Source organism: Falco rusticolus, chromosome 3 (assembly GCF_015220075.1).
Source record: "Falco rusticolus isolate bFalRus1 chromosome 3, bFalRus1.pri, whole genome shotgun sequence".
NCBI classification, from domain to species: Eukaryota; Metazoa; Chordata; class Aves; order Falconiformes; family Falconidae; genus Falco; species Falco rusticolus.
In genome coordinates this window covers 112365990-112387078 of record NC_051189.1, presented here as the reverse complement: position 1 = coordinate 112387078, position 21089 = coordinate 112365990, and the positions used below count along the sequence as shown (strand labels likewise).

General features: G+C 41.4%; 1 protein-coding gene across 4 annotated transcripts in view; it reads right to left on the bottom strand.

The window, feature by feature from the left end:
* Positions 1-20584, bottom strand: part of CTNNBIP1 (catenin beta interacting protein 1) — a 32796-nt gene extending 12212 nt beyond the window's left edge. For 2 of the 4 annotated variants that reach the window (XM_037381007.1, XM_037381009.1), the window contains exons 1-4: positions 20407-20583; positions 4498-4587; positions 1541-1662; positions 952-1042 (exon numbers count right to left, since the gene is read on the bottom strand). In XM_037381007.1, the coding sequence (XP_037236904.1) occupies positions 952-1042; positions 1541-1636 (187 nt within the window). In that variant the 5' untranslated portion in view covers positions 1637-1662; positions 4498-4587; positions 20407-20583. Of the gene's footprint in view, positions 1-951; positions 1043-1540; positions 1663-4497; positions 4588-20406 lie in introns of all 4 variants that reach the window. The other 2 variants (XM_037381010.1, XM_037381008.1) reach the window with 2 other exon arrangements.
* Positions 20585-21089: the final 505 nt, after the last annotated feature.

Below are 21089 nucleotides of genomic sequence, written 5' to 3'. Positions count from 1 at the left end.
GACTTCCGCAAAGGATTTGCAAAAGCAACAGGTACTTCATCTCCTTAATGGGAATCTAAACAAACCAAAGCAGATTTGTAAACTTACTTCTTATCTACTATGCCGTCCAAGAATTAATTACATTGTGCAAATTAAAGAAATGCAATGGGAAACAAATTCCTCCTATTGCTAAACTTTCCCTCCTTCTCTGCTGAAATAGCAACATTGCACTTCCACATTCATGGAAATGTGAAAAACAAAAGATGTTGATAGACTATTCCATTTTATTTTGTGAGAGAAGTGTTATCAAGCAACTAGAGTTATAGTAACTAAATTATCATCCGTGTAGAAAATTGCTTTTGAACCCAAGAAATCTGCATCTACTTGACATTTTATTTTGTTACAAAACTCCCAGTTTGAAGCCTACAAAGAAAGTGTTTGCCACCCCCAGTCTTGTTCCTTTTTAGGTACCAACGTCCAGGTTAAGAATAAATATAAAAATTTAGATCAAAATTGACTTATGGAGAGGATCCATACCGAATACAGCAAAACACACTCAGAACTACAGGGACCTATGCATACCTGACTTTAACTTCACCTATAGCAAAAAAATCAATCATGTCACATATTACATCGAGTAGAAGCTACATACATGCATTTAGTTTACAGGACTTTGGCCATCAGTGTTTTGAGTTATCATGGAGAATAAAATGTTTCACAGTGCTCTTAATCCTAATGAATCTCAGGTGTAGCCAAGACTGACTTTACCTCTTAAAATAAAACCGCCTGCTCGACATACACTCTAGTCCTCCTCTAAAGATTACAGCAGGCAATGACTTGCACATCCCAGATGGAAGGATGGGTATAAGTACGCGGCATATTATTAGACAAATACAGGAACCTAAATTTGGTATTTTCCGAGACTGTTCTCACAGATTAAATAAACCCAAGGCAAACAAATGTAGTACTCACCCTGATCAATTGAGTGTTGAGGAAGCTGGCTAAGCTGGCTATTCACTACACCTGCATATGTGCGCAAGAACTCCTCTTCACTAGCAGTCAGCTGGAAATGCACAGAGAGTCAGTCAGCAAAAAAGGAAAATGAAGAAAGACTGAAGATATTATCTCCCACTTCCCAGTAAGAAACTTCACAGTTGCCTCTATTCTCCTCTTCAACAGTTTAATCAACTGTTATCTGTGCAAACTATACCATCAGCAAGGACACAGCAGCAAACTGGTACATCATGCATTCGTGGAGGGATGCAAAGTCCCCTCAAAACAGCTGCTTTATTTTGCTGGTTTTCCAATAATGAAAAAAACTTTAATGTATATAGAGAAATGATGAGATGCTCAGATTTCGTTTCAGGCATCGCAATCCTTATAAATATTAAAAAAAAAATAATCAATTCTGTTTAACTGCAGATAATGGTTAAATCAATGACAGCTAAAACAATTCAGTGATAAAACCAGACCATCACCTGCCCATCTCAGTAAGCACTATGCCAGTTACTACAAAATTGTCTGGAAAGCCACAGATATCGGCTATGACAGCGCCTCTTACATTTGATCCCATCTTCCTCAGCATGAGTAGGACTCGCACTTTCTGCTGAATATACATCTCCTCCGGACTCTTTCCGGGGACGCCCTCACGGTTCATTCCCCTCCTGCCAGCTCCTGGATTTCCTGAAGATGTAAGATCAGAAAAAGACAAAGTAAAATAGGTAATGGGGTATAATAAGAGTAATAGGAAAGGTTTGATTTCCAAACCCCCCATTTTTCACCGATGGGCAGACCACGTAATAGCCTGGGGGAATAAAGAATCCCATGCTTCATCAGAGAAATCCTTAAAAATTTGAACAGCTAAATTGGGCCTTACATATGCAACTCAAACATTCAAAGAGGCTGATGTTCACATCCCTACTAGCTCATTAGCTGTTGTAACATTACTGCAGGAATAGAAAAAGAGAATTCTAACACACAGATGAAAGAATTGCCCTGACAGAAGAGTCTGGGGTTTTGGGTTTTTCCCATAAATCAACATAACCAGTATGAAAACAGGATGCAGGGTGCACAGCCATAAAGCCTGCAATGGCTGAACAAAATAAACTCTTCATTCTTTCTCTTATCTCTTTTCTTTTTACATCATATAAAAGAGGCCACCGCACTCTTGGAAAAGTTAATAAAACATATTAAATGGTTTTGGAGAGAAAGAAGAGCTAAGAGGAGCAGGGAAGGAGCAGAGTTTATCATCCTTTCTCCTATCATTTAAAAGCTGTAGTTTTGCTTTCCTGCCTTAATAGCAAATAATTACATTATGGAATAAACAGACTATGCTCTCTAAATTCTATAGCACAGAGCATGATTATACTTTGTTGTCCGAGTATCTGGTAATTAAGTTCCACAATAGGGTGTTTACCAAAACAAAAAAAATGCTCAGACATACACTGCAGCTGCCATTAGAAATTATCTTGGAGCATGTTTATTAAGTCAACAATAGTAAAACCCTTACCTTCGAATTTAGAAAATAATTGTGCTTCAAATAATACACTAGTACAGCAGTGGAACAAATTAAACTAACTTCTTAGAAGTACTGCATGTTGCAGGAACTTAATCCCCGCTACGGAATCTATGGGTGGAGGTGTAAGCCAGGCACCCTTCCACAACGCACAGCTCCATGAAGTGACTCCAGAACAGGTCTCCTACTAGTTTTCATTCACAGAACTGGGTCTGGTCCTATACTAAGCTACTAATCTGCTTTCCTGAAACCTTAGTAACCAAGGGAACACACTACATACACAGGCACGCTTAGTGAAGTCTGTATCACAGCCGGTTCAAGCACTGTTTTCCATGTAATGTTTTCCGGTAGTCATAACCAAACCTCTCCCATCACTTCATTTTCATTATTACTTTTAAGGGAAAGTAATCTGGGTGTGGAAACAGTTTAAAATTATGCCTAGGCCCTCCTGCATGAGTCAGAAGTAATGCAAACTTAAGTAGCAGCTGCTGGGCTAGGTTTTACCACACACACTACTTAGCATGAAGGTAACTGTAGTAAAAAGTGGAGAAAGATACATCACTAGTCCTACTTGAATACGTTTCCAGCGGGAAGATCTCCATTATGCTCATTTGGGTTCTGCTTGCAAACTTGCAGCCTGTAGTTGTGCAAGGTGATCGTATTTTTTTGCTATAATCAGCAAACTGCTTTCTGAAGGGGAAATAAAACGATCCTGTATTTTTGTTAGTGTCAACTCAATTAAGTAGATTGGATTATGCTACTAAGCATGTACTCCACAGAGCAACTTACTGAGTGCTAACAAGTGATGTCAACAGCAAGACAATGAACAAAGCAAGTCTGCGAGCAACAGTCATTAAGTTATGCATATTCAGAGACTGATAAAACAATGAACGTTTATCAAGATACCAAGCAAGTCTGAAAGGTTGTGACTGGTTCTTAATATTATACTAAAACATAACTTTTTTTTTTTTTAATATTGTTACTTTAAGAGGGAGGTGCCGTACTAACAGCCAAAGAAATCAATCTAGAAAAGAAAAAGCACAACAGCAAATACCTGAAATGGGGTAACACACCTACTGTTTAAAAATGGAACCAACTATATAGGATATATATCAATAGGTGGCACCATACACAAACACCAAGAAAATGCCACGGCTGCTCCCCATGCCAGCTAGGAAGACCACATTTTAGCATTCCTCTACACATCAGATATCAGAAGAGATTTATTGTCTATACATGCCATCAATAATTGTTTTCCATCATAATAGTCCTCTAGTTGTTTACTGATTTTTCAGACCTTGAAAAGGAGCAATGGAAATTGCTACCTAAACGTGGTTCTGCTCAAGTGAACTTCAGCCAAGATGGATTTATCATGAAGGTACCTGCTTAACAGGGAGGATACTTACTAAAGCCTGCCCATTCAGGGAATGCTTCAGACAGTAAGCGACACGGGGAGGGGAAAGCACTCAATAGGCCTCAAAGCTATCAAATTCCACGTATAAAGGAGGGTTATAGTACGACTAACAGAGCAACAGCACTTTGCTCTTCATACACTGCACAATTATTTCGGATGACAGCCTCTGCCACCACAGCTTTTCCTACTTGATGACATCAAAGTAGAAAGACTAAAGTCTTAAGACAGTACTGAGACCCCAGCATGAAAAAATTTAAAATACCTCTGCTCCTGTTACACAGAGCTTTTATTAGGCATGGTTTAGGATGACAATACTACCAGCATATATTACATCAGTAAATTTCCAAAACCACTTACAAAGCTAGTCTGTATGCCCGGAAGACAGCACAATCCATCTTTATAAACGAAGTGCTGAAAAAACTCTTTTATCAATGTACTTAACTTTGCCTTCTCAAGAAAGCTACATTAATATACTATACATAATGAAACATTACTTAAGCAGAATTTCCCTAACCCTACAGTTCTTTTTGGCACATATATCACCCCACCCCCAACGAAGAAAACATCAGAGATTTCCCTGCCAACGTACCTGCTTCTAAAAACCACAGAAGATCAGATAACCCAGGTGTTCAGTTCCAATTAATGACCCTGGCTGGAAAAAATGTATGAGGAAACTGCCCTGTGAAAACAAATAAGCAAGGCATTACAGAAATATACAACGCTGAAAACTAGAAAGACCCTTTATTCGATATGCTTTGAATTGCAGTCTGCTTTAGAATGCAGCCTAGCCAAAATTCATCAAGCTGTAGGCTTGTCTGGAGTTTGTAGACCCTTTTTATATTTAAAGCCTAAGTTTTTTAAAGGCCAAGCCAGTCTTCATCTGCAAGATTTACACCCTGACCATACCAACGACATTCCCAATCACTTGAGAATGGAATGCATTCAAGCTTCACATTCTTTAAGAATCTTTCAGCATAAAACCTGACTCCCTGGAAGAACCAATAAACATCACGACATGTAATTTCTTCTCATAAGAAAAAAAAAGTATTACAAATAGGCATAGCTTACCAAAGGTTTGAGGAAAACTAGGGAGAAATGTAAAGCATGCTGATTTTGACCAAAATTATTGTTTTCAACTATGCGTATATTATCTGAATATAGCAATTACAGACTGGCGCTGGAAGCTGGGCTGGAAAACCCTTTGCGCAGGATTTTTCAGACCAGCCTCACTGGTCAGTCACCAACAGCTAACAGTTAAAGACTTTTGTAAGGCTGGTGACATATTTCTGAACATATTTTACAACTGACACTGGGTATCAGGGCACAGTAAGAATTTATACGTCTTCTGATCCATCACATTGGCCTCTAAGACAACCAGCTCAGTCTCACAAATGAAGTCAGTCCAAGCCCTCTGTAATGTGCAATGCAACAGCAAGTGCCCGCTGCTCAGGACAGCATTGCAGTTAGAATCATGTAATAAATAGCATAAACTGCTGTACTTAATTAAGAGTTTCTGATTAGGGAAGACATGCACCACTTGTTAATCAAGTCCAATTAAATGTACCAAACATACTCTCTTCTTTTGTTTGTTTGGGTTTTTGTCATGAACAAGTGAAGGCAGATCTAGACTAATTCAATTTCTTTCATGGCTGTTCACCAGCCCATGCAGATGTCATTATAGCTGGAAAATAAGGCAGGAGCAGCAAGAGCTACTCAACTGTTCCGTACACCAGCTTCATCAGAGAAATGCTGAATCCAAAATACCCGCTAGTTTCACCCATAGGTTCTCAACAGCCTCTCTTACTAACAAGTGCTGGAAGCAGCTGAGCTTTATCAATGGCTTAAAAGAATCATTTCACCTCTCTAGAGGAGAGAAATTGCCTGCTCTGAAAGGATTATTTAAGCCCTGCCTCGCTAATTAGTTCCCACTGTTCTTGCCCTCTAAATACGCAATGCGGTCCCAAGAAAGATTATCTACAGCACTGACAACAGGTCCATTTGCAGTAACTAATTGCTGTTCTCATTTCTATAGACTTCAAAGACACCCCACCACCACCGCTGTACAAATACTCACCACACAACTGTGTGAACTCCTTCCTTAAGAAAAGGATTAGGGAATGGGAGGTAACCACTCCTGAGGCGCACTTCTGTCCTTCTGATGGTAACAGCATATTTATAGTTACCATTAAAATTCCCCATGCACACCCAAAACTGCAAACGGCAGTAATATACGCATTTGTTATATTTAACACAAAATATAAATAAAACCAGAAAGATCAAATGCTTTCCTAATGCTATAAATTCAGAGTAATTCACCCGAGAACCAAAAAAAACCCCAAACATTTTCATGGCCAGCCAGAACGCTTGTACCATAGGCAAGGAAAAGCCTAGTCCCTCTACAAGTCAGCCGCAGCACTGAAACCAAAAATGCCGCCTTGGTGCAATCCATGTGGCTGCCTAGCTGAACCATCCTCATCACCACCACAAACACACGGGTGGAACATCAAGCTTGTACACCACAGCTTGAGGAGTACTCCGCTACACCATAGGGCACAGCCTCTGAGTAACAAGCACCTTTACGGCTAAAGGCTCCAAAATTGACTGCAGTAAATAAAATATATATTAAAAAAAAATGAAATCGGGTTCATTACTTTTTCTTAAAAGTATGAGAACAAACTACGGCTTAAATGCCAAGTGACCAGTCTGAAGTCACACAAGGGTTCTCTTACCAACTTGTTCCTATCTGTTCTAAACAGCAGCTCATGCTTCCAGCATCTTTAACTACACATCAACATTTCCACATTCATTTCTAACAAACCCTAAGAAATAAGATCTAAAAATATTTTGCAACTGTGTATTTTGGGGGTGGGAGGGAAGAAGTGCAAAGTATGAGAGTTTAGCAAGACAGCTGAGGAACAGCTGAATCACTACTAGCACGAGTTCTGCTCACAATGTTCAGAGTCCCAACAGACCTGCGTGCCACACAATGATCTGTTCCCTGAAGCACTTTCCAGGTCAGGAAATCCCTTGCCTCAGTTGCAATTACCAGCTCTGAATTCTGCTGCTTTGCTCACCTATATTCACCTTCTATTCCTGCAAGGTCAGAACATTGTTTATTTTGCCCATGCTCGGCTCCAATTTTTTGTCTCTGTCTTAACAAACGTGTACACTATTGTCATTTGCAATTTGGGTGCACTTGGGGAATTTTAATGGTAACTATAAATATGCTTAATTTAATCTATTAACTCTGGTAGGTCTGTATCACCTTACCCTCACACAGGCACTACAAGAGCTGCTCGGGCTCCTCACACCAATCAGCACTTCCACCATGGAAAGCAAGATTCAGTCATGAGATTCCATCAAAGCTTAATTCATACTATGTACTCTCATGAGTATGAGAAAAAAACCACCTCCCAAACGCTCTCCAACTTAGGTGTCACTAGAATACAAGAACATAAACCCATTTCTCAAACTTAACACTCAAAATGGTTCTTAAATCCTGGCTGGGAATGTAAGCCCACTGGGGCAAGAAGAGATAAAAGCATGGAAATGAAATGAAAACCTAAGCACAAAGACTCCAGTTTCAATCCATCCATATCCTTCTGCCCCAAATAATTCTACATCCTTACAACGGTTTACACTTGGGTCAGAGACGGTTACAAGGAGTGAGTGTTTTTTGACATACAGGAAAACTCAGAGGCAGTGAAGCGATGTTTACAAGTTCAGAGACGTCCATATGGGAGATGGATAAAGGTCGAAGACTTAGCTTTACGTTCTGTCACTTAAGAGATCATGCTGCTTCCCCAAACATCACTAGGTCGAGTTCTTAAGCGAGAATGTAAGGCACACTAGTGGAAAAGAAACATGCTTTTGAGGTACATGTCACTGAATTACAACAGCATAAGGAAACGGAACCAGCATCAGGATGCAACATGCCAAACGTAGGATGCTGGCAGGTCTGCTGATCAGCAAAGATAAAAACAAATTTTGCACATCCTATACATCACAAACAAACTTTTATCAACAGTGCTAATGAAACCTACTGTTTATAGTTAAAACACAGAATTTATTGATGTGTTCTTGCCAGATATATTGCATACGAGAAACCTGAAAGATAACATTTCAATCTGTATTTTTAGCACAAAAAGCCAAACAGAGAGGTAGAAGAACAAGAACCGTTGTGAGTGGACTCATGGAGTCCCCACAGCGTTAACAGAACTCACCTACGAAGCTGTTCATGCAAAAGGGACAGTCAAAGCTATTCAGAAGCCCAGGTACACGTTCACTGGTACTTACTGGCCCAAGTGAAGAAACACTGGGGTCTCCGCTGAATCTCTGGCAACTGTATCCTGAATTACTAGCAGGAAAGGAAGAGATGCCACAGGCTGATGAAGCCGTACAGAATGCACTGTTGTATCCAGCCTGGAACTGGTCTCTGCAGGTAGAGGTGAGGCAGATGTGCAAAGCCAACAGGAAGGTGTGGGCTGCCAATACCTTACCTATCCTCCAGCTCGGCATGGTTCTGCTCTCCAGTGCCATTACTCGATTCCTTTCTTGCAAAAAAGACTAACCTGTGCATTTTGAAAGCTGTACTTCGGCCTGGAATGACTACATACTTCAATAAACTGTGTTAAAAGACTAAACTCTACACGCTCATCCTGCTGCATCCACCACAGTGCAAATGGACATAATTGGGTCACCTCATTTTCTCTTGTTTGGCAGGCATAGGGAATAAAATTTAGTTCTCATTTATTTTTAATATGATTCACAAGACAGAATAATAAATGAGAAAGATCTATACATGACAGCCAAAACTGCCAGCCCAGTTTTGCCAAAGCAATAAAATTTGAGTTTAGAAAACATTCCCTCCCTTTCCAAGCAGTAAATGAGGCCGGTCAGCAAACAAACGGCAAAGCTGTCCTGTTCAACAGCACTTGGCTCCCCTGCTGCCTGCAGAAGGGCTGGGTGAGGATCACAGGAATGCCTTCTGCTTTGCAAGGCCCAACATGTGGACTGGGCAGAGTCCAGCACGCCTGACATCCCCCTTCTGATGCCTGTTTGTCTGCTACCAAACCCATCTCTGGCTGTGGAGAGAGTATGTGCACTCCCGTCCCCTCGGCAAAAGACAGTTTCAGCATCACCTTCATGCAAAACACCACAGATGGAGGTTACACTTTCTAGCAAGGCAATAAGTTAAGAGACTAGAGTAAACGGGACGTGGGTTTGGAACCATAAGGTGTAGGTACATTTGCACTGAGGACGCTGGGCTACTTTACAAGTATGTTACCGAAGCAGAAGGGGATTAAGTGTTTTTAACTTTTCCGGTAGCACTAAGAAATGCTGCCCTACCTCTCCACACTGTTACTTGTCCTGAAAAGTTTATAATGACAGACAATACAGTATAATCCTTCCCAAAAACTAACTAAAAGACTGTACCAGCTTTCTGTTCAGCTACTAACCCTGGACACAACAGCATGTAATGAAAAAATACTGTCTTTGCAGTTAGCCTCCCCCTTTTTCCTAACTAAGTTTAGAACATCAGCTACTGTGTTTTCACTTTAAAAAAATAAATGTGGACAGGAGAAATCTGCACACAAACTCAGCTTAACTAGTCTGTTCTACAAACAGATGGAACAGCTTCCAAGGAAACTCAAGCTCACCAGCAAGAAGTGTGCTGACTGAATGCTTTCCGTAGAGGAGGATTCCAACTCACAGCAACTGAAAATTACAGATTCGTCACTGGATTTTCCCTCACTTCCGCCTATACTCTTAGGAATTCAAAACCTGGAAGGGCTTCTCCGCTGGACAATGCCACAGATGGGCTCCTAATAAAGAACTTCTAAATTACTGACACCCCCCATCATTCCTTTATAAACAAAAAACCAAAAAAAGCCCACACCAACAAAAAACCCCCAACCAACCAACCACACACAGAAACCCCCAAAATATTACATAACGCAACAGAAAAAGAAAAAAACACACTAAAAATCAGTATGTTTATAAATTTTGCATAAGGCAAACTACTTAAGCATGCCATTTAATTTTAAAGACATGCTTATTTAATGCAATGAGAAAACATGAGCTTTTGTTCCTTCAGATTACATACATATTCTCCCCAATACTGTAGTCTTCTATAATGCTTAAATTCCACATTTTACTGGTATAGGAAAAAACAACCTGAAACTGAGCAATTTGTACAGCCTAAACTGGGGGGGGCGGGAGAGAAAAAGGCAGAAAAAGGCAGTAAGCTGCCAGCAAATGTAATATTTTACAAATTCAGCCTCAATAAATCAGGGTACTTAAGTGGCCATCTATCAAGCTCCTTAAATTTAAGTCACAGCTGACTACCTCTTTAATATCTTGTATCATTTCCAGTTACAGCCAAAAGAAATCAACAGGAGTTAGTTCAGCTACAATTATTTTTTTTTCTTGAGTCTGGCTGGTTCTGTTCAAGGCAGCTAAAAACCTCAATTAATGGGATAGGATTATAAAAGCTCAGATAAGGAGTTACAGTGAATAAAACCAACCGCTGCAGGTTTCCTTTGCACTACACAAATGGAGTTAACAGCCAGCATGAAGAAACTCCATGGCATCATTATACGAGGTTAAGCTATTAGCCTCCACAGTTACACTACTGAGTACTTCAGTGGTGAAAACACAGTCATACTGGGAAGTTTTAAGTGCAAGGGGATGCTGCACCTTTAAGCCTTGTTAATTTTCCAATGACATTTTACGGAGAACAGCTAGAGCCCTACAAACCTTCCAAGATGGAGCCTGAAACCTGAAGTCAGGACCCAGAGTCCGCAAAATCCTGCTACAAGTTTTTCTCTAATTCAGCCTGACTTGTGACCTTCAGTCACAGGCAGCTGGAGATTGGATTAATTCCCATCTCCAGAGAGATACAACAATGAAGAATTCATAACAGCTACCTATTTATAGGTGAACAGTAGGAGTTGAAATATTTAATACTTCCCCCCCCCCCATTGTTTCTATGTTCAGTGTTCTCTTTCAGTTGACTTTTGAATCTGAATTTGGTCAATTTACAGTTGGAACTCCAGTGGTAGGTTCACATCTCTTAAATGTTAGGCAGAAGTTTTTAACAAAACAGTACAGTCCTCTCCCTCTTGAAGAGGGACAGGAAACAGCCCCAAACACTGTCATTTAGATATGAAAAATCTATAAAAACAAGTAGGGGTTTTTTTCCCCCCCCAGTGCTGGAGCACCTTTCAGAGCTTCAAAAGGACTTCAAAAGTAGTAATGAAGTGCATTCAGAAAAGCTTCCCAATATAATAAAACAGTCCTTACATCAATGTTCCAGCTAACTGGAAAAAAAATAAACCCTCTACCATTATAATCACAATTTTTATGAAGTTTATGCTTGCCTCCTGGCCTGCAGAGACATACAAACCAGATGATTATTTTTTTTCTCCATACTACAGCAGCAATCTCTCAAAGAGAAGACATCTGTCATGTCTCATACAGTGAGAAGAGGCAGTACAGCTTTTTAGGTAGTTCACGTCAGTCAACTTGAAGCCTCTGAAATCAGATGTGTAACAGCAACAAAACCTTAAAAAAAGACTTGCATTTCACTAAGGTATTCACACTTCAAAGACAAAACTGTCAAAAATTCTGAAAAAGTAACAACACTCAGCTACAGCAGTTTATACAGAAACTCTATCCCAGTCCAAGAAACAATTCTAAAAGAAAATTACAATACTTCACTCAAGATGGTCTTCAACAGCTGGACTGACAGGTGCTGCTCTTGCTGTAGCAGTGGTCACACACCTCTTCCCTATTTATAACAAAGCTACAAATCTCCTAGACAGGAAATTAGGCACTAATGATAGATAGCCAATGATTTTAATTGCCAGGTATCCCACACAACAGAATTACTGCTGTAAAAAAAAGTGTTACGCATACATCTTCAAAACAAAACTGTATGGTAATGCTTTCTGTGGATATCTTTGTAAACAATCTACCTTTTCAGAAACAGAAAGTGAAGTTTCCAGCACATAGATATAACAAACTTGAGACGCCTTTCTTGCTCTTAGGAAGCTTATTTTCAAAGTTTGTTTTTAATTTGAATGATAAACCAGTGGAAAAAAGGAGCACCAGTAACAGGTAAACATTTTAACAACTGTCTACAAGAATCAAAAAATTATTTCCAATGTACCTATCCCATTTTACATGGTAGGCACGCTGCACACGTTGTACAAATATGTACCCATATTAACACCTCCACCTATGCAGTATCATATTTTTTGACTATTAATTACTGACACTGACAGCCTCCTGCAGCATGTCTGTTCTGTGATCATCACAGAAACTGAACCAAAGCCAATACACAAACACGTACAAGGAAGATCAAGACCATTAATTGTGGTCACTTCATTTTCTTGTCATGTCAATCAGCTTTATGACCAAAGTCACGTTTTCTGAGAAGCTCTGTAAGAAGTGGTAACGCCAGACTCGCAATCCTCTGAAGACTTATAGATCATTAGCATTAAAACTGGGGTTTACTGAAGGTTGCCATTTATATCACAGAAACTAAACTCAACAGGCTAAAAGATAACTTAATACACAGGAGATAAACACGCTACACTCACGAAGCATAAACACTGATTAAGAATGAGTTGACTGTAGAAGCAAGAAATTGGTTTGGTCTTCATAATGAACCTAAAATAAGCCTACCATGCCTATACAACGGAGTACAATGTCAACACCGATGCAAGTATTTGTGTATGCCCAAGGTGCAGGACGTTTTTTCAACCTTCTCCAGTTACTCTCAAGTGGCTTGAAATGGAACAGGAAACAGAAATAGGCACGAATAAGCACACATGCAGAATTACCAGCTCTGCTAATGGACAAGCACTTCAGTACTTGGTATGCTTCCAACCAGTTTCATGAAAACTGTATCTGTATTCCAATTTTTTTTTTTTAATTAAACCATTTGGAAATTAAACTTATGCCTAGTGCAAAAATGTGATGCCTCGGTCAACTTCCACAAAAAGGAAAATGACACTGTTAATCCTAAAGCATGACAGACAGTCCCAAAATCAGAACAGGCAAAATTCCAGTAAGTGTCTGTAAGCAGTTAAAATAACAATAACACTTATTTTCAATTTACAAGCATGCAGTAAAAGCCCCCAAAACCCAAAAGTACCATATTTGGAGTCCAGCTGCCTGCGGTCTAGTGACAACTTCTCAGCAGCTCAAGCACACTGCATTGTTATATTTAACCAGACATCGTGAGTAATGCCTACCGCAACGGCTTCTCTCACTATTCCATGCACTGAGGCACCAGCACGTTTATGGGCATTTCTTTGGTACTCATCGACACAGTATCTTTCTACAGATGCCTAGGATTATTAGAGAGAGCTTTCAATTTAAAATGTGACCTATGCTTTCCTGTAATTTATACTGACATCCGAACATCATTTTAGACTGAAAATGCCTACAGATCTTTTATAGTAGAGATTATGGCTAACTAGATATTTTTTTTAAAGCAATTAAAATGTGAGCTGTTATTAGGTTGGTGACTACTTAGCATTTTAGTATTTTGCAATACTGTGTCAAAGCACAGTGTTAGGACCAGACTCTTAGATTAATAGTTCTTGACTACCAAAATTGCCTAACCATCGGACAACAACATGAAATACTGTTCTGGCCTCATACATCAATAAAGTTTGCTGTGCAAAGTGATAAATACACGCCTTATGACACCTACTTATCTTGCCTCTTTAGAGAAAACAAAGAACAACAAAAAAAACCACACCCAAACCCCTGATCTTCTGGGCTGCTTTCCTCATGGATACTCTGCATAATGCAAAAAGCAAAGTGGTTTCAGTTTTGAATCAATGTATGGTTTAATTTTTAAGCTATTTTAAAATGTATTTTATTAATAGCTCTTGCTGCAAGTTGAACTAAGAATTAATGGCTATTTGTCTAATATGAATAGATTAATTGATCATCTTTTTTGCAGTAATCACCACACAAAACCTTTGCCTCCCCAGTGATCTGTTAGCATCATTAATATTATAGGATAATATGGGCAAGAGACCCCTACTCCCAGGGCCTTCACAAAATAATACTCCTTGAGAACTTTCCTTGATACTATTTAATGAACTGGTCTAAATAGCTATTTTAATCATATGTCAAAAGTATGCCAGTTCCTCTCTTCTCTGAAGGACTACTTAAAAACAAAAAGCAGACAAAAAGGATTTTTGTTACCTTCTTTAGCTCACTAAACAATACCATGCTGCAAAGACATCTGATCGAGAGAAGAGGAAGGAAGGAAAAAATTTTGACAGAGGACTTGTAACATTCGCAAGTTTAAAACAAATTCCTAATTATGCACCAATTTCACCATAGGCATTTTGCTTTCCACATTTTTTGGTGAAGTGGAATTACAAGGAAAGAAATCTTGCTTTCATGGGACTTCCTAATTCTCAGGAAAAAGGATGCAATTTCCTTCCTCCCTAGCCATGACTTTGAGTGTTACCTGAATTGTATTAGCCTTGAACTGCAAAAAAACCTGTACAAGGTCACTGGTTTAACAGCAGAAATCTCCCTTTAGCACTACTGTACGCACACACGCGTGGGCTAAACAAATAAAATTACTGACCACAGGATTTTTTTAAGGGTTATATCAAGTCCCAGTCGGTGCTGGGACCGATTAGGCTCAGAGTACAGAGAAAAAGTAGAAGTACAAGACTTACAATACACATATGTTAGAGGCAACCAAGCTGAGCTGCATGGGAAACCGTATGTGGAATTGTGTGGCAAGTCTGATTATTAACTTCACTAGTGGTGATCTGTGAAGTACTTAAAACTCATTCTTTCAAGATCTCCTATATATGTAAAATTTGGCACATTTATAGGATAAATGGCACCCACTCCCCTAAGAATAGAGGCATCACAAAGATGCAACAATATGAATTTTGATTAATCAAACACCAATATATACCAATAATAACAAAAGATGTTAGTCCATAGACCATTATCAACGATGCTCAAGACAAGGTTGATCCTTCTACAAGTTAAAAGTCCTGTAAGATTCCACACGGCTTCAGAAAGTTTCCATGAGCAGGACTGCATGTGACAACCACTGGTTCAAGGCAGAATGGGCAATGAGAATTACTGAAGTTGCAGACAGATTTTGCACTTCCCAAACCGTTAGCACAATTACAGTACACCTTTATTATATTTAGTTTCTCAACAAAAGGAGCTTGTAGCAATCATGTCAAAAATTGCAGCTACCAAGAAACGAACAACGAAATGGACATATTAAAAATGAGGTACCAAAACTGTATTTCCTCATGCACACTATTACGTGTGCAGAATTTTATTTAAGGTTTAAAACACATTTTGTAAGAGCTAATGAATTAAGAATCATGACAGTGTAACATTAAGAAAACCGCTGCAGTTTTACATGAGTTGTGGAAGGTTTATTTTGCTGACTCCCCTTGTAGGCACTGACCAAATTTTCAGTGACAAAAGTTCCGTTTAAAAAACCTGATGTTTCTGACCTCTGAAGTTAAGCAAAACCTTTCATGAATTCCACATAAACAAATGCGTATTATTTGGCATCTACAGACATTCCTGAAAAAAAAAGCAGCTAAGCAGATGTGAATGCTCGTATTTTTCTCAATTTGGCATCAACTCTTAAAGTTAATTGTATTTTAAGTGTGTTATTGCTGATCATTTTCACATAAACATTCAGTTACTGTTTGAAGTCTGATATTGCCTCGACTGACCAATTGTGCAAGCTGCCAGGGCACAATGACAATTTCAGTTTTCTGTATAACATCCAGCACAGGCAAAGTTAGGAAAGTCTATTAACATTATGTTAGTACGACAACAGGCACCAGAGACGACCGCAGCTGCACTATGCGCTTCTCATTGCTACAAAAGCCTTCCATCAGTAGTTTCCCTTACACTGTTTCAGTATTTTCACTGCTCCTTTACAGAATCTCCGCTGCGAAAATTTAGGTCACATTTCCTTTAAGTGGACATGGGTGGGCATACACTACACTTACTTAAAGTTCAATGAAACTAATTAAAAGCTCCTCACTGACTTCAATGTGCACTGAATCAGGACCTGGATGAGTTCAGAGGCAAAACAATTACACTTTAATTAAACATCTTAACATTCCTGTGAAGCAGTCAACTAATTTTATAGACGGATAAACTGAGTCAGGAAGTTTCAGAGCTTGGTCATGGTCATAAACAAGAGATGATTACTTAAGTTGCTTCCATATTTGTTACTTACCCTCCTAACACCGACAACATTGACTTTCTGAAAATTCAATTAAGTTTTTGTTCTACATATTTGCAAGGAAACAAAATGGAACATCCTAAGACAAGTGTAATAGTCATACAAATCTACTGGCTGCTTCTGTTCCCCAATCAGTAGCTAATTTAGTCAGTCACAGGAATTCCAACAATGCAAGAAGCTGAAATTTTTAGGTTTTTTTTTCATGGCAGTTTATCTCCAGGTATGATTTTTTAGGCTGGGAGATGGTAGGTGCTGTTGCTTTTAAAATAGCGTTAGAAATTATTATGTATCCACATTATTTTTTTAAGAAGAAAAAATAGGCTTGGCAGATCTCATGTTCTGTTAAACCTTCAAAATACTTACTAAAATGCAGGAAGTACAACCAGGCTTTCCATATTCAAACTGACATGTAAACCACGCGTAACCACTGTAACATTCTGTCAAATCACCAGTAGTGAGCAGAAGTAAGAAATTAACTTTCCTAGTTTTTTTAAGCATTTGTTACATATGCTTCCCCAACACTGAGTCTGAAAACAAACCCCTGAGTCAGAAGAGTGTTCTCATATTCAATTGCCAACTAATGTTTTTTTGGTTGTTTTTCTGATCTTTGGCTTCTTCTCACCTATTAACACGCCATAGTTTTGCTCATTCTGGTCTGTCCGCTTTCTTATGCCAACCGAAGTTCACAGACAGGCCACGGCTCTTTAAAGGGAAAAAGAACTTAAGTCTCATCCATTCTCACAGATACAACCGCATCAATAACAGTAAACAAAGTGTTTTGGTCTTTCTCTAAATGAAATTAAGTTTGCTGTTAAGTTTTTAGTACATTTAAAACCTATCTATTTATCATTTCTCCCATGCACTTAGAAGCAAGACCATTAGACTACCAACATTTCTTAGGATGTGGAGTAGGTGACAAAATGTTTTCATGCCAATAATTGACATCTTTGGTGTACAGCAGCATCAAACCAAGCATTTTCTGGGACTATTCACATACCTGCAATAGCTTTACTGGAATTAAACTAATGGATACTATTACTTTTCCAGCAAATCAGAACTCCAAACAAACAAAAAAAAAAAGGCCCACCAAAAAAATCTAATACCTGTGATGCAGAGTTATTTTAAAAGAAATTTTTTAAAGGCATTATGAATTCAAATTATGTACAGTTTCTGGTTATATGGTTTAACACCAAAGACAAAAAAAAATATTATCAAAAATACTTACATACATATACTTTCAGACAGAACCTTACAAGACATGATGGATTTCAGTTAGTCTATCAGAAAAACACAGAGGACCAAGTTTAAAGAGGGCTCAGTGAAAACTATCAAACACTATGATTTTTAAACATTTTTCTTATTACAAATGAAGGTTTATTCTTGGCTGAATATCCTACCATACTGCTCCAGAAGTACCGTGCTGACAGTTTAAATAGAGAACGTGATTGACCAGCTTTACCCTCATGACTATTAACACATTTCAAAACAGCAGAAGTGCTTTACTCTCACTATCTGAAGACTGAATTATAATCAGCTTCTAGATGTAATACTTATGTCAGCTCCCAGAACATAAACATTTGGCGTATTTATTAAGATTAAAATTTTCCTATTAACATTAACAGGTTCAAATCAGGTTCAATGACTTCTGTGTGATGTACACAATGGTATGGTACAGCTGTAACAGCTGCTACTGTCCTTGTTTGTATTTCAGCAGCAAATCCAATCTGCTGACAGCTTGTAATAACAAGAAATGCAGTTTTGCATCTGCACATATAGAAATATTTCTAAAGATACCTAATTCTCCTTTTCTGGAAAAAATTGCTGAAAGTTTCCCCAAGCATATTCAACAGCAGCCTCCAAAAGCCTCTCTGTACGCACAGCACTTGGGTGCGTGTTTGACACTTAAAATTAGGTCAGATGCTCAGGAGGCATGCTTTGCAGTCAACAACAAACTTATGAATTTCTATACTTACTAAAAATCCTAACCGTTATGACTGTGATAGATGACAAATACTCTGGAGAGGAAAAAACCTCAAGCTAACATAAATACATCGATTTCGCACAAGTTGTTTCCTAGGCAAAGCATCAACCTTTGACATGAGCGGCACCATACCAAACACATTCAGACATTAGTTTTTATTTGCCTGTACGCAACTGCAGGATGATTTTTAATTTTTAGCAATAGGCGTGTATAACACAGTCGATATTTGCAATAACAAAATTCAGGTTATAACAAAATTTGGCTTCTGTTTAGAATGTAACAGAAGTTGTTCAGGAAAACTCTCTCTCCTCTTGCGAAGTGATCTAAGACCCAGGATGGGGGAAGGAGGGAAACGGCAGAGGATGGAAGAGAGCAGAAACTGGTCCAACTACAGACCTCCCACAGAACTGGGACTCAGAACTTGATTTCTGTGCAGCCCTAATACTTAACATTATGATGTTACATACCTAGTGAAACGTGTGACTAACTCTTGTTAAGACAACAGGCAGGGGCTCCAATTCATGTGGTGAGCAAACAGCCCTCTTTCCCCACACCTACACCGATGTGCAGTACCCACAACTCCTCTACGCAATTCATGCTGGCAAGTGACAACTGCGGTGTATCTGATCCGTATTTATTACGACGACTCCTATCAGGCTATGGGACAATCTTCCTGGTGAAGATTTCACAATCTTCCCACCTGGATGTCAAAAAGAATCCTGAAAGCACTTTTATGTTCTATACAACTTTTCATAACCTCTGTTGCAATGCTTAAAATGAACTACAAGAGAACTACTTCTTTGAAGCAATTTTGGGTAAGCCATAAAACTTCAGCCAACCAATTTTCAGTTAACTCATTGAAAATGGCCGTTGCTCTTGCATTTCTTCAGTCTTACAGGCTTCCTTGTAGTTTTACACTGTCTAACATGCACCACCTAACTAGAGAGCACACAAATCCATTTACCAATGATTCTAAATTACACTGAAGCAGCTGCCAATTTCTGCCAAGATGGTGGAGATGGAGAATGAGGTGATGTTTTTTCAGGCAATGGCAAAGTGAAGCAACTGCCATGTACCTGAAGTACACCTGCCACCATTTTCCAGCTGAATCTGTTTGTCAAGGCAAACAGCAGCTTTTAGATCGGTAAGAAAATGAGCCTGCATTTAAAAAAGTAGTAGCGCATCGTTTTCTGTAGCCATACTCCTCACCTTGAATACCCATACATTCAAAATAAACCCCCTGAAGTACGCAGCTTAGCCTCTTATCACCACTTATGTAGAGTTTCTCCTTCAGCATGCTACCTCCCATCATAGATGAGCTCCAAAAATACCAAAGGCAAAGTAGCCGGCAGCTTACAAGTTCAGCAGCCAACCAAAACTAAGCATGAAATTTTGATTTTTCAAATGTATTTTAAAATTATGTTCTTCAAACACTCAGTAGGCATGGCCTATCGCCACACTAGTGCCAACTCGAATCGGAACACTGAACAGGCACACCTACATTGTCTCCTCTGCCTGTTGTTTTCTTTTATTGGGAGTTTGGTGGGTTTTTTTTTAAACCACCAAATCTGCAGAATATCTTGCTCTCATCTCGCTGAGCATCAAAGCTTGTTCTGTTCGGTGTGCCAAGCCAAGGGACGGTCAAATCAGAGATGACACACAGCAGAGCGAAGCCTTCTCTTCCCCAGAAGGCAAACGCCCGCTGATGCCGCGCACCTGGAGACACGGCACAGCCAGCACCCCCTTCACCGGAGAGGAGCCCTCGCACCCGGGGAGCGGGAGCACCGCGCCGGTGCGGCCCCGGCCCACGAGGCGCTGCCACCCCCCGCCCTCCTGACAGCGCCGGGTGCCGCCGCCCCGGGCCGCCCCCGCAGCCGCCAGGCGCGCCGCTCCCGGGGGAGCCGCCGGGCACCGCGGCGTTCGCGGGGCAGCGCCCTCACCTGCCGCCCGAGCGCGGCCATGGCTGGCAGGGACCCGCCGCCGCGAGGCGGGGATGATGCCGGGGGCCGCCGAGGCGCCGCCGGTACCTGCGCGGCCGGGCCGCGGCCTGGCGGCGCCCACCGGGGGCTGGGGCCGCGGCGCCCGGGCGAGCTCCGCCGCCGGGCCGCGCAGGGGGGCGCGGGAGCGGCCGCCGGCCCCGGCGGGGCGGCCGAAGAGAGGCCCGCGGCCGGCGGCGACGCGGCCCGGCGAGCGCCTTTGTTCCCGGCCGGGCGCCGCGCACAAAGGGCGGCCGCACTCACCTGCCTGCGGGGCCGCGCCGGCCCCGGCGGTCCTGCTGCGCGGGCGGGCGAGTCGAGCCGAGCCGAGCGGCCGCCTCCTCCGCCGTGACTCACCGCGGCAGCCTGGGGCGGGGGGAGGGCGGTGCCTGGGCGGCGCCGGGGGAGGGACGCGCCGGTCCCGGCGCCCAGGGCAGCGGCGGCCCGCGGGCACCTCCCGCCGGCCGGCCGGGAGGAAGGGGCGGGGCGGGGCGCGGCGCCGAGAGGCGGGGCAGGGGCGGCCCCGCGGGAGGGACCCCGCCCCCGCGGGAGGGACCCCGCCCCCGCTCGCCCCCTCGCGGATCCCCCGACCGCAGCGGGCGGCGGAGCAACCCCCCGGCACCCGGGCAGCCCCCCCGGCACCCCCGCCGGCACCCCGGGCAGCCCCCCCCGGCACCCCGGGCAGCCACGGCGGCGCCACGGCAGCGGGCTGCTCTGCTGGGCGCGCCGGGGCGCTGCACGACCCCCGCCAGCGCAATTTAAGCCAAATCCGCAAACCCAGGGAAGCCCGTCTTCCGAGAGCCCCCCAGAACGGGCACTCACCTGGCCATGCAAGCACTCCAAAATAATGTAATCCTCCCCCTAGACAGGCTGGAGCAGAGTAAACCCGCAGTGAACACAGAGAAATTCATTTAAAACATTACAAATTTAAAGAAAAAAAAAATTAT